The 15,374-nt window shown below is 35.0% G+C and overlaps 1 protein-coding gene across 11 annotated transcripts in view; it reads right to left on the bottom strand.

Annotated features, from left to right (window-relative positions):
* Positions 1-2,194: 2,194 nt before the first annotated feature.
* LOC127859293 (irregular chiasm C-roughest protein-like) overlaps positions 2,195-15,374 on the bottom strand; it is a 305,644-nt gene continuing 292,464 nt past the window's right edge. For all 11 annotated transcript variants that reach the window (XM_052396541.1, XM_052396544.1, XM_052396545.1 and 8 more), the window contains 6 exons: positions 11,925-12,179; positions 10,794-11,087; positions 9,957-10,067; positions 8,166-8,305; positions 4,953-5,089; positions 2,195-4,459 (listed from right to left, as the gene is read on the bottom strand). In XM_052396541.1, the coding sequence (XP_052252501.1) occupies positions 4,168-4,459; positions 4,953-5,089; positions 8,166-8,305; positions 9,957-10,067; positions 10,794-11,087; positions 11,925-12,179 (1,229 nt within the window). In that variant the 3' untranslated portion in view covers positions 2,195-4,167. The remainder of the gene's footprint in view (positions 4,460-4,952; positions 5,090-8,165; positions 8,306-9,956; positions 10,068-10,793; positions 11,088-11,924; positions 12,180-15,374) is intronic.

The following is a 15,374-nucleotide window of genomic DNA, read 5'->3' as shown; positions in this document are numbered from 1 at the left end:
TACATGTATTGTTTAATTGGTAAACAAATACCATTGTAAGGGAAAACTATACATTAATCATATGATGCTGAATAACATAATAGCAAATGATACTACCTGTATGTCAAAGAATGTATATAATTATATTCTTTGGATTTAGACGAAGATCAGGGTAAACTTTAAGTAAAACGTGTTAATTATTAATGTTCACTGAGATCATTAAGTGATTCTGGAATCGTAAACATTTGCGCTAATTAACAAAACTGACAAGCAGTGAGAAATGTGAACCAAAACAAATGGGCAGTGGATGGAGATTTCAAACAGGGACAAGAGTGTAAATCTTCATCTTTCTCTTTAAATTGACTAACATTCAGATCTGCTTTCATACACTTGGCATCGTCAGAAATGTTCAGCAGTTAGGCACAAGTCAGAATGCTGGAACACAACTAAAAGACAGTTATCTTATTAGAAAGGTTGAATCTTGCAAAAGAATATTGCTCTCAGAGTACAAGGTACGTTTAAAATAGGGGATTAATGTTCACTCAAACCAAAAGGGGTTAAGGAACATTCTATCGAAGTCGTAAGGCTACGTGTACTCCAGTCATCAATACATTAGTGCAGAACATACAGGTCATAAACTGTAACTTGATTAATTACATATTCCAAGAATGCAAATAAGCTAAAATAATTTATTCTACATATTGACAACTTCAAACACGGAGTGTAGTCTATAGGTTCATCACTAACAATAACAAATCCCAATTTCATGTAAGAGATATAGTACATGTGCACATTTCATTGTCATCTGAATCAGATGTTTTCTTTCTCATTATAATATAACAGCTGAGCATTGCTTGTTGCTTGCTTAAATACATTTAAATTTCATGATAAGCAGCCCATGTACGAATTAACTACATACTAGATAAAACAATTAGAACACACAATATGACATTTACAAGGTCTTATTGATGACTGACCTGCCACAAAACTAAATGTAAAAGAACAAAAGAGTAAACAAATAAAAGAATGAAACAAAACAAAAATGGCACTTTCCTTAATTGCATTTCATTAAGTGAAATAAATACAAATACAGGTATTTTTCGCAAATGCATATACTACATTTTTATCATGTGCTGTAGCCTTATACAAAACACCTTGTCTGAATAAATGACAACGTTGCTGCAACATACTCTACCAGAGTGTGATGTTTACTGACTAGAAAAATACAAACAGTAACATACATAAACCAGGTATATACATGACCCTGAATTCTGATGTCATCTGTTAGAGAATAAGAGTATTTTTAGTTGAAAATAGACTCACTGCAATTTCTTATCACCTTGTGATACACATTGTGAAATAAAGAATAGCCTCACTCTGTGAAAATGAGGCTTAATCCATGTGCAGTCTGCACAGGCTAATCAGGGACGATACTTAATCCATGTGCAGTCTGCACAGGCTAATCAGGGACGATACTTAATCCATGTGCAGTCTGCACAGGCTAATCAGGGACGATACTTAATCCATGTGCAGTCTGCACAGGCTAATCAGGGACGATATGTTTTCACTTACAGTATATGATATTTTATGTTTACAGAAAGTCTCTTCTGAACGGAAAAGGAAAAGTCGTTCCTGATTAGATATTCTGTGAGTGCAGACTATCTGGGAGTACAATTTGTGCACATGCATTAAGCTCCGTTTTACCAGAACCAGGCTAATATGGGTAGGATTCTCTGTGTTATGACCAGATATTGTGAACACATCAACATAATTATCCCCACCACACCAGCACAGGTGAACACATGGCTAACAAAACAAACATAAAACTAGAATAAAACACATAAGCTAAAGCATTATTAAAACAAAAAATAAAAAGCCAGTATGTAACAATATCATATTATAATAAAAGTACTTTAAAAGTCAAAGACAGGCATAGGTGACTTGAATTACATTAGTAACTTATTGAAGACAAATAATTGTAATGAAATTTCATGGAGATTAAAAAAACAACAACAAATAATATCAAAAACAGACATTGTGCTTAATTTGAGATTGCAAGTTTCTTTGAGAGAAGCTTCTTAAAAGATCTACAAAATGTGATATCTTTATAAGAAATTAACAGTGCAAAATAAATAATTGTAAAGATTTAAAATGCCCGTATATTGTAAAAACGTGTAATCCTTACTGCATTTCAGCTTTCAAGTTTTAGGCTTAATCAAGAGTGAACACTAAATAGTTTTAAGCTTCGTCATATAAAACATTGCATTAATATCAAATTATTTTAAAGTAAAACATATCAATTAATCATAAACAAAGAAAGTATAGTTAACAACAAATTTAGTCAAAAACAATAAATGGTAACAAACAAAAACAATGTTCCCCTTAAATAATGCAAGTATTATGGACATCATTAAATTACGTATTATTTGAATACATGAGAAGTTACATTTTATAATCAGAATAAGCCACACACTGCGCAGACTGCACAGGCTAATCTGGAATTAAACTTAACTTACATGCATTAAGGCTTATTTTCCCAAAGTGTGGACCAAATGTAGTATAAAGATAGTAATCTGACTCATCAGACATATCTATTATTAAACTTTACATGATCAGAACACTTCCAAACATTTCCCTAAATATTTATGTTGCACAAGATTTCTGCAGAATAGTTCTTTCAATAAATTTAGAATATTAAATTATTCTCAAATGCCACGTGGCAAACATTTCAACACATGACGAAGATAGAAAGTTATAATAAGTAATATTTGCTTATAGTTTAAATACTTTATAGTTGCGAAGATTTTATTAAGAATCTTCAGCAAATGAAAAAAAGCACTAAAACAACACACACACAAACAATAAATATAATTATTTGTTTTAACTAACATTTCATTAAAGTTAAGATCAGACAAAAAACTACCAAATGTAAAAAATGAACTTCAAAAATGAGTGGCTTTAAAAGCAGAAAAACATTGTAACATTACTGGAATTTCCTGACCAGTGTGAGACAAGCAACAAAAATTACATAATAACAAGAAGCCTGCACAGACTAGAATGCACTTTGAAGACAGTTTGTAACTGACTATATATACACAAGTAAAATGAATGAAACAAGCTTTTCCATTTAGTTGGAAAACCCTCAGTAAAATCTCTCCATGATTTTCAGCATATAATGGGGCAACAGTTGAATCTGTTAACAATTTGTGTTGTGCTGTGGGAAAATGGGGTTAAATGTATGAGCAATGATGTAATTCCAGATAAGCCTGTGAAGTCTGCACAGGCTAATCAGGGATGACACTTTCCACCTTAACTGGGTTTAAGCTAAGACGTTAAATGAAAAATACAACAAGTGGAAAGTTTCGTCCCTTATTAGCCTATGTGGACTGCACAGGCTAATCTGGAAGGACACTTAACGCAACAATCAGGTTTTCCCATAGCAAGGCATATGTCTATATCAGAAACAACACTGTCCCTTATGTCTATATCAGAAACAACACTGTCCCTAATGTCTATATCAGAAACAACACTGTCCCTATACTCCAAATGCAGTTAAAGCCTTAACAGTATTACAAAAACATACTTAGCTTTCCCATAGTATTAATAAGAGAAAACTGAACTGCTGTGTACATCTGTAATGAAGTGATGGGTTTATGATGACAAACGCACATGAATTCAAGCATCACGATTATTCCTGCAAAATCAAAGTCTCTCAATCATATGGGAGTCTGAAAATAGTGAACATGATACACAATAAGTCAAAACAGAAGGTTTGACTATGGTATGGACAAAAACTCTATATGACAACCATCAATAAACATGTGCTCTACACAACAACCATTCACATACATTAGCTTCTTATAATTCATTTTCACACATTGACTCTAGATGAGAACAATTCACATAAATTGGCTCTATATGGCATTCTCTCACTTAAATTGACTCCACACAACAACAATTCACAGTGACACATTGGCTCAACATAATGTTCATTAACACACATTAACACATAAGTCTTGTTCTCCTTCTATAACACACAGATTCTAATGGCAATGATTCAGTGTCACAATGTCTATCACACTTAATTTAATACAGGACTTAAATCAGCCAATCAAACAAAGGAGAATCCATCCAATCATATCACACTTTGCAAGACGTTCATTTCAAACTGACCAATCAGACATGACGTTACACATTGGTAGCTAGTTTTGATGTTGAATGGTCAGCAGGAGGAAGCCTGAATGGTTCCAAAGGCTCCACGGAAAGACGCCCAGAGAATTCCGTTGTAGACACTCGACCTCCTGTAAAATCTGTAGCTGACGCACGTCCACTCATGAACTCAATTCGATTAGCAAAATCGTTGGCGGACACTCTACCACTCACAATGTCGTTAGCAGACGTGCGCCCGCTTACAATCTCAGCTCGGGAAGGACTCCTGAATGTTGATGGTATGTAACCTGTGCTGTAGCTGTTTTCATACCTGCCAATGAAAATGTCACAAATCAATTTAATAGTAAGAATACACATGATTACAATCCTTTAATTACTAAATTATAAATATTATGTTATAAAAATAATTATTGTATTTTTTATTGTGACTCTACACTCCTGGATAAAAGATTTCAGAAATTCAAATAAATCTGACAGTTTAAAACTATGCATGCAGCTGAATAATAAAACAGTTTGTCTTGATGAATACAGAAGCATTGCAGTGATAATGTTGTCCATGATAAGCCTGTGCAGTCTGCACAGGTTAATCAAGGAGGATACTTTCTGCTTTTATGGTATTGTTTGTTTAAAGAAAGTCACCGAAAGTCCAATTCAGACAGAAATTGTTGTCCATGATTAGCCTGTGTAGTCTGCACAGGCTAATCTGGGACGACACTTTACCTACGCGAATTAAGCCCACGTTTTCTCACTTAGTTTCAATTATGCTACATAAAAAGCTATTAGATATAAAACTTGTTACACACCTATTCAGTGGCCCGAGATCATCCCCACTCTCAATATACGAGCTCCCATTGGTCGTCAAAGTTGTTGGCATGGTACCGTAGCGTTCCGTGTCGTCATACCGCACATAATGACCAGAGTTGTTTGGCTTCCCATCAGCCTATCAATTAAACAAACACAGGTTTAAGGAATAGGAAATTTAGTGGACAGCAAGTTTCAGGTTTCAGAAAAATACACCATAGTAAGAATCACTTAGAAAATAACAATAGTCACACAGTTGGGATTAACTTATATGAACAAGATACTTATTAACAAGTTTGTAGGGAATTTAAAACACAATATTTATGCTTATGTCTAAGATTTGACACAATGTTGATGCTTATGTACACAATTTGACACAATGTTGATGCTTATGTCCACGATTTGACACAATGTTGATGCTAATGTCTAAGTTTTGACACAATGTTAATGCTTATGTCTACAATGTGACACAATGTTGAGGCTAATGTCTAAGATCTGCCACAATGTCTAATATTTGACACAATATTGTTGCTAATGTCTAAGTTTCGACACAATGTTGATGCTTATGTCCAAGATTTGACACAATGCTGTTGCTTCTGTCTAAGTTTGGACACAATGTTGATGCTTATTTCCAAGATTTGACACAATGCTGTTGCTTACGTATGTCTAAGATATGACACAATGTTGTTGCTTACATGTATGTCTAAGATTTAACACAATGTTGTTGCTTCTGTCTAAGTTTCGACACAATGTTGATGCTTATTTCCAAGATTTGACACAATGCTGTTGCTTATGTATGTCTAAGATTTGACACAATGTTGATATTATGTCTATGTTTAGACAAAATGTTGATGCTTATGTCTAAGATTTGATACAATGTTGTCGCTTATGTGTAAGATTGTTACAATGTTGTTGCTTATGTCTAAGATTTGACACAATATTGATGCTTATGTCTAAAATTTGACACTATGTTGTTGATAATGTATGTTTAAGATTGGAAACAATGTTGATGCTTATGTCTAAGATTTGACACAATGTTGATGCTTATGTCTAAGATTTGACACAATGTTGATGCTTATGTCTAAGATTTGACACAATATTGATGCTCATGTCTAAGATTTGCCACAATGTTGATGCTTTTGTCTAAGATTTGACACTTTGTTGTTGCATGAGTCTATTATGTGACTAAATGTTTTGCTTATGTCTAAGATTTGACACAATGATGTTGCTTGAGTCTATTATTTGACACAATGTTGTGCTTATGTCTAAGATTCGACAATTGTTGTTGCTTATGTCTTAGATTGGACACAATGTTGATGCTTATGTTTAAGATTCGACACAACATTGTTGCTTATGCCTTAGACTGCACATGCCTCCTGAAGGGCCATAAGCAAAGGCCTGATCTGAAGGAACTGAACTGTACTATGCAGTTTATCTCCTGTTTTGGAAACTATTTTAGAAATCAGCCAAGATATCATTAGAAAACATGATCTCAGCATTTTAAACAATATGACATCTACAGTGTTGACAAGGTTGCACTAAGTCCACATACAAACAAGAGATGTGTTCATCAGAAACATAATGCCCCCTATTGCGCCGCTTTGAATATATTTGACCTTCGCCCTTGAAGGATGACCTTTACCTTGAACTTTCACCACACAAAATGTGCAGCTTCATGAAATACACATGCAGGCCAAATATCAAGTTACTATCTTCAATATTGCAAAAGTTATGACCATGGTAAAAGTTTGGGACACACACAATGAATGAATGAATAAATGAATGACTGACTGACAGACAGACAGGCCAAAAACAATATACCCTTGATCATTCGATCAGTGGGCATTAAAACTGCCTTTAATCATGTTAGGAAAAGATGTAATCTTTTGGGCTGGACCATTTTCAACCTATGGAACATATCTTGAAAACCAATGTTACATGCCAAATATTCCATCCTCTCTGTCCTCGAATTTTATAGATTTTGAAAGTTATTTTGCTTTTTAAGTCAACATAAATCATGTGACCCCTGTGGCGTGGCCATTTTCAACCCCAGGGTTATGATTCAAACAAACTTAGCAGAGGACCACTAAACAATGATACAAATCAAATGTTCTAATCCCGATCCTTCTGGTTGCATATGAGAATTATTTTGAATATTTAACTTTTAAAGTATTTTAATAGCTCTGGACACATACATAATAATGCAACCCACTCAAACTTTTTTAACAGCTTTGGAAAAGGCTCACCCAAATCATTCCTGAGAAGTTTCGTTAAAATATGTCAAGGGGTTCAGAAGAAGTTCTAAGAAGAAAAGATTGAGACACACATTTCAGCACTTGACATTAATCATTTACCACTCATTTGATACACACTTTGATGCGTTTCTTACAAGACTCAAGTTTTAAAGCCTTCATTTGATACACACTTTGATGCGTTTCTTACGAGACTCAAGTTTTAAAGCCTTCATGTTCAACCCTAAGATATGCATGATCAGCAGACAACATACAACATGAACAGACTGCGAGTTACTCAAAGGCTGTTCTGGTTTGATGCTGAAAGCACATACTTATTTTCACTTTGATTCTGAGCAGGAAAGAGTTAATGTGCACACATTAGTGATATGACACCAGTGTGTTTTTATGCAACATTTTGGGAATGGAATCGCTGCATTTTGACCAAAATTGGGAAAGTAGTGTTGTTGTTTTGCTAACCATAACTTCAAAATGGAGAATATAAGAGTTTTCAATATTATATTTTCTAATGCTCAACTTATAGAGCTGGATGGGAGATGAACTTAAGATTAAAAAAAATAATTTTTTTTTGGAAATCACCCATTGGAAATTTTTAGGTGACATTTGGGAAAAATATATCCTTTTTGCCATTAAGAATGGGGCCAAATTCGAACGAAAAACAAGAAATGTGTTTGTCGAAAACACTATGTCCCCTTCTGCACCGCTTTGATTTTTTTTTAAATGTTGACCTTTGACCTTGAAGGATGACCTTGACCTTTCACCACTCAAAATGTGCAGCTCCATGAGATACAAATGCATGCCAAATATGAAGTTGCTATCTTCAATATTGCAAAAGTTATAGCAAAATGTTAAAGTTGGAGCAAACCAACACACAAACAAACACACAAACCAACCAACAGACACGGCAAAAACAATATGTCCTATAGTGGTGGGGGACATAAAAACACTGGACATGTTCCTTACATCATCAAACTCTGCGGAGTATCTATAGTTGTAGTCCTGCCTCCACTGGTCCATCAGAGTAGACTTGGTCATCTCTGTCGGCGACTCATTCTTGTCCCGCTTCTTGAACTCTGTGTTGCTGTCCGTCTCTGCATAGGACTCTGATCAGTGATATTATGTCTTTATTTGCAAATTTTGATACAAAAAGATTGCAAATATTACATGTGAGCTTCGCTGTTGAGAAAACTGGGCTCAATGCATGTGCGTAAAATGGGGAAAATGTCATCATAGATAAGCCTGTGCAGTCCTCGAAGGCTCATCAGGGATGACACTTTCCGCTTTTATGTTGTTGTTTTGTTTAAAGGAAGTCTCTTGTTAGCAAAAAACCTGTTTAGGCTAAAAACATCCTCCCAGATTGGCCTGTGCAGACTGCACTGGCTAAGTACAACACTTTACACCCACAAATTACATACTTTTTTCTCACAGTGAGGCTCATAAGAAATCATTGTTCATATTATATGTTGAATACTGGTAAAGAGTTGTATTCTGATTAATAAAGCACACACAATTTAGGAAAGTAGAGGGTTTCAATCTTGAGATTGCCATACAAAAATATGTATCTTTTAATTGTTACAAATAATAAAAGGAATCTAATACTGGATCTAATAAATTGAGTAAATATTATTTTGTTTGTAAAAATAATAAAAATCAGTCATCTGGTCTCATTAATTACTTAACAGCTATGATGAAAGAATATTTTGTAAGGAGGGTTTATAAAGACCTTTTGCCTCTGAGATAGTTATCACTTCAATGTCAGTTTTTCATTTCTTGTATATTTATTATTTTATGTCCATGTATCATTTCTATGTCTATTTATCATGTTCATGTCTATTTATCATTTCTATGTCCATTTATCATTTCTATGTCCATTTATCCTTTCTATGTCCATTTATCATTTCTGTGTCTATTTATCATTTCTATGTCCATTTATCATTCCTATGTCTATTTATCATGTTTATGTCCATTTATCATGTCTATGTCTATCTATCATTTCTATGTCTACCTATCATGTTCATATCAATTTATCATTTTTATGTATATTTACCATTGCTATGTCTATTTATCGATTCCTCTCTTTATCATTATATTTATATTTATCATTTTATTTGTATTAATCATTTCTATGTCTATTTATTATTTCTTTGTCAAATTATCATTTCTATATCAAATAATTATTTTTATTCATATCATAATTCAATTTGAATATACACGACAAATCAAATCAATTCTACTGTAATATTGAGCATTGTGTTTGAAGCTTTGAAGCTCCCACATGTCTAACCGTTATCAGACTTCCTACACTTGTGGTAGACAAAGCAGGGTACTAACCGTTAGCAGAGATCCTGCACTTGTGGTAGACAATGCAGGCTACTTACCGTTATCGAAGTGCCTACACTTGTGGTAGATGACACAGGCTACTTACCGTTATCAGACTTCCTACACTTGTGGTTGACAAAGCAGGGTACTAACCATTAGCAGAGATCCTGCACTTGTGGTAGACAATGCAGACTACTTACTGTTATCGAAGTGCCTACACTTGTGGTAGATGACACAGGCTACTTACCGTTATCAGAGTGCCTACACTTGTGGTAGACAATGCAGGCTACTTACCGTTATCAGAGTGCCTACACTTGTGGTAGACAACACAGGCAACTTACCGTTATCAGAGTGCCTGCATTTGTGGTAGACGACGCAGGCTACTTACCGTTATCAGAGTGCCTACACTTGTGGTAGACTATGCAGGCTACTTACCGTTATCAGAGTGCCTACACTTGTGGTAGACGACGCAGGCTATCACAATGATGAAGATCACCCCTACCCCACCCACTGCCCCTCCAATGATCACTCCCAGCTGAAGCTCCTCTAGAAATAAACACACAATAGTTAAGATAAGCGTTGCTCCAGGAAAATGGGGCTTAAATCATGTGCATATGTGTAAAATGTTGGCCACATTAGCCTGTGCTGACCAAACAGGCTAATCTGGGACTACCTTACACACATGCATTAAAACCCATTTTACCAGATCATGAATTAAATAATAACACACAAGTTGGATTTAATTTTAAGAAAACAATTGTTTCCAATGTCATGTATGGGATCAATCAGTAAAAATTCACAACATAAAAAAAGCTGTTTTCTTAATTCAATAAATATTTTATATTATGCAGCGTTATTGATATATATTTTTAATGTGTCTATAAAAGAACAAGTGTTTATGTTCCATATAATGTTACATGCAAACTGAGAGCTTCAACACTCATTATCCAAATTATTGACATAATTTAAACAAATCAGTCAAAGTTTTGCCAGTTGAAACTCATTAAAAATAACTATTTTTACAAAACTTCCTTAAAACTTTTTTTTTTAACTTCTTAAAAACTGTGTTTCTTTTTATAAAAAACTTCATTAAAACTGATCTTTTTACACAACTTCATTAAAACTGATCTTTTTACAAAACTTCATTAAAACTGATCTTGTTACAAAACTTCATTAAAACTGATCTTTTACAAAACTTCATTAAAACATATTTTGTAAAAAAAGTCTGTTTTGAAGAGCCACAATACCACTACAGAAACAAAGGAGACCAACCTGCTTTAGCCAGTCGTATGATGAGTGTTGCAGTCCCCTTGGTGTTGTAGACGGTGCAGTTATACACGCCAAGATCTTCCTCTTGTACATTCATGATCTGCAGCGTGCTTTTCCCGCCGTAGGGCAGGCCTTCTTCCGGAGCAGAGAACCGTCCCGAGGTCGCGTAGTCGATGGGCGCGCCAAAGCGGGACCAGACAAAGATGGGTTTCGGCGACGATATGCTCATGCACTGGATTAACGCTCGCTCGCCTAGGGTGGCAAACTGGGTCGCATCACTCATGATCTCTGGAGGACCTGTATAGACATAAGAATACAATTCAACATTTTTTTCAATAAAAAATGTCATTGTCATATATATGTGATTTATAATTTTCATATAATTTCTAATAAAAAGTCGTCACCAGCTTGAAGTCATGAGGTGTTGCTGAAAACACTGCAAATATCTACAGTTAGAGACATTATTGCATGATATTATTGCATGACATAATAGCGTGATACGATTGTGTGAAACAATTGTATGAAATGCAGAGCAGTCCATAATGTTGAAATTTTTGTGTCCAATAGTTACAAATGGAGTTTATTTTATAAATTTCGTATCTACCTTTCCAGCTGTATAAGGGAAAATAACATAATACCTCCAATAACATGTAAAAATCATGAAAATATTTACATGCAGAAAATCTGTAATGTCAAACCAATATTATTATACACACATTAAATTTCATGGGTTAATGTCTGTCCACTCAACCATGAAATAAACTGTCCAACAAAAATTATACCTAATATATGTTACATCAGATATGATTTAAAACCCACAACTTTAGGGAGCAAAGAAATACCTGATTTGAGGAGTCCAAGAAGTTTCATTTTAAAGAAATTTAATGAATCCACAACATGTTTCTTCTCAACAAGAAATGAACAATCATACCCTCAAAAGGTCAGTGAGGGCTTAATCTGCCATTTACTAAATTAAATACAAACTGACATATTTGGCTGAAGGAATTTTTATTTGGCTACAATATTTCTCCCTAAAAATCCATAAAATAGCAAAATTTACAAGATTTTAACAATAGCGAGATGCACATTCCGCTAAAGAGAATTTTGAACCAGGGGAAGACCTGACAGCCTCACCGTTCTGAGTGATGTAGATATCCCGTCTGATTTCGTGGAAGCCCAGGACCGTGGCAGTGCAGGTGTAGACCCCGAACATTCCGTCCCGCACGCTGGGAATCACAAAGGTGGAGCTTGTGTGAAGGACATCGTACTTGTTCTGACGTCGCCACGTGATTTCAGCCGATGGGTTGCCGTCTGCCTGACAGACAAGCTCTGCCCTCTCTCCTATATCAACAGACACATGCTGGGCCTCCGCTTTGAACCTTGGACCATCTGAAAACAAATATTTAATATATGAGCCATGCTCTGTGAAAAAGGTTTAAATGCATGTGGGAAAAGAGTTGTCCCAGATAAGCCTGTGCAGTCCGCACAGGCTAATCAGGGATGACACTTTCCATTTTAATGATATTTTTCGATTAAAGAAAGTCTCTTCTTAGCAAAACTGCAGTTTAGGTGGAAAATGTCGTCCCTGATTTGCCTGTGCAGACTGCACAGGCTTATCTGGGACGACACTTTACGAACATGCATTAAACCCCTTTTTCACAGAGCACGGCTCATATCAGTGATTTCAAGGGTTGACCCATCCAACAACATAAACACATCAGAAAATTACTGATGCAAATTCCTCTTTTTCCCCTTAAATCAGAAATTCACGAATTTTCATGACATGGTAAAAATCTTAAACAAAAAACAACACAAAATTCCATGCAGACAAATATATATGCCCTGTGCTCTGTGAAAAGGGGGTTTAATGCACGTGCATAAAGTGTCATCCCAGATTAGCCTGTGCAGTCAACACAGGCTAATCAGGGAAGACACTTTCCACCTTAACTTGATTTTTGCCATAAAGAGACTTTCTGTAAACAAAAAATACCATGCAAGCGGAAACTGTTGTCCCTGATTAGCCTGTGAAGACTGAACAGACTAATCTTGGACAACGCTTTACCACTATACATTAAACCCCATTTTCACAGAGCACGGCCAAAATGATTTTACAGTCAGTGTGAGGTTCAGGAGTTAAACTTTGACCTCTGCTAGAGAAATCGTCAGCAGATTAAACAAATCAACTTAACCCTTATCTTACTTAGATAGTATTTCAACGTGTTTGTAGTCCATTAGAAAGCTTAATTTAATTAAAGACCGTTCTTGCTAGATTCAAGTTTTAAAGGCTTCATCTCCAAACATAAGATACTGATGAACAGCAGACAGCATAAAACCTGAACAGACTACGATCTACTGGCAGGCTGTTCTGGTATTATGCTGTTTGCAAAAGCCATTTCTACTTTGCTTCTTATGGGGGGAAGGGTTCTTATGCTAACTGGAATGAAAGTCTGTATATCTGACATCTTAAATAACAAAAATGATTCAACAGTATTGAGTGTTTTTATTTTCTCCTTTTAAAGTCAGGTGACAATCCTTTTCAATCCTTAGTTAGAATGCTTTTGTACATACAATATTCAGATATCTGATATTCTGTCTCTTCCAAGCAAAGTATACAACAAGAGGGCCATAGGCCCTAAGGCGCTCACCAAAGACTCAAAGGAACTAGACTATTCTAAGAAGGTGGAGTTCAAAATCATAAAACAATTTAATGAAACATACATGTAATTTTTTATTTTTCAGGCACATTTTTATTTTTGAACTCGGCTGATATATCATTGCATCAAATAGCTTCAACATATCGTAACCATTTTCAAACTCATCCAAGACATCATTAGAACAACTCTTCTGGGCAAGTTTCATGAATATTGAACATAAATGTAACTTTAAGAGTGTTAACAAGGTTTAACTATAGCTAAATAGGGAAAACTGCCCCACCGCCTGCTGGCCATGTTTTTCAACAGACCAGAACCATTTTCAAACTCATCTGAGATATCATTAGAACAAATGTTCTGACAAATTTCATGAAGATTTAACTATAACTGTTAATTCTAGAGTGTTAACAAGCCTTTTCTTTCATTTGACCTTGTGACCCAGTTTTTGACCTATTCCAAGATATTATTTGGACACATGTTCTGGCCAAGTTCAATGAAGATTGGACAATAAATGTTGCCTCTTAAGTGTTTACATGGTAAATGTTCATGACGCATGACAGACTACGCACAAAGGGCAATTACAAAAGCTCACCATGAGCACATTGTTCTCAGGTGAGCTAAAAATAAGCCAATAATTAAAATATTTATGTTTTATAATAAACTTTCATTACTTTTAACTACACACTCTCAAAAAAGTTTAAATCCTTCGGGTCTCAGTTGAGCGCCATATGGCCCATAACTTCTGTTTTAGTAACAGTGACCTTGACCTTAACCCAACTGTTCCCAAATAAACTCTCATGCTAGGTCTGCATTTAGCTACCTATACATAAACTTTAAGTGCAAAACCTCTACCTAAACGCAGTTAATTATTAGACACCATTTTTCTCTTTTAAGTAACACTGACCTTCACCTGACTTGACCCAAACCCAATTCCATTGTAGGTCTGCATATAATCAAACAACAACCTAGATTTCTGAACAATACCTACATCCAACTCAAGCTTTTTAGAGTGAGCCATTTTTCTATTTTTAGTAACTTGACATTTCAATCATCTTGTCCCAAATTTATTTTAAAGCTAGGCCTTCATAAATGCTTGCTATATCTTAAGTGTCATCAAGATTGGTCCATGCACGTTTAAGTTATTGACCGAATTTTTTTTCCATTTTTAGTTAGTGACCTTGACCTTTGCAACCCCAGGCTGGGTCTTCAGTTAAGCTCCATACACACAAAATGTCAGTGCAACATCTTTATTCAAACTGAAGTTATTGACAGACAACTGTTGTTCTATTTTTTTTTAGAAACAGTGACCTTGACCTAAAATGACCCAAACAATCCCAAGTAGAAATTCATGCAAGTTTTCTATTAGTGTTATGAAGATTGGTCAATACAAACTTCCGTTGTCGACAAGAAACTATCTCTTGGCCGTTTTTTCCTGTTTTTAGTATCAGTGGAACAAACACAATCCTGAGCTAGTCTTTATGTAAGATACCCACACACCATTTCAGTACGATTACCTCCACCCAGACTTTAAGTTATTGAGCGGAAACTATTTTTCTAGGTTTAATATCAGTTGCCTTTACCTTGGCCTGACATGCCTTATCAGATTACACATTTATAAAAGCATTCCAGCTATTTTTTAACATTTTCTGTTTCTACAGCAAGCCCAGTTTTTGATATATTTAGATGATTCAAAATTAATAAACCTCTATAAAATGACCATGCAAGTGATCTCTTTGCAAAGTGTGATACAAATCAATCCAGTAAATTGTTATTGAGCACACAAGCAGACTGACACAACTGCCCGTTATGTATAAAAGAAAGAAATTATACCTCGAAACAAGAAAAAATAATGTTCCATTTTGTGACCAGTTACATTACTATGGATTTGTTTTCACATTCCAAATAGAATTTTTATTTAAATATTTCCATATTT

Source organism: Dreissena polymorpha, chromosome 15, assembly GCF_020536995.1.
Source record: "Dreissena polymorpha isolate Duluth1 chromosome 15, UMN_Dpol_1.0, whole genome shotgun sequence".
Taxonomy (NCBI): Eukaryota; Metazoa; Mollusca; class Bivalvia; order Myida; family Dreissenidae; genus Dreissena; species Dreissena polymorpha.
This window is presented reverse-complemented; position numbering and strand designations above follow the sequence as displayed.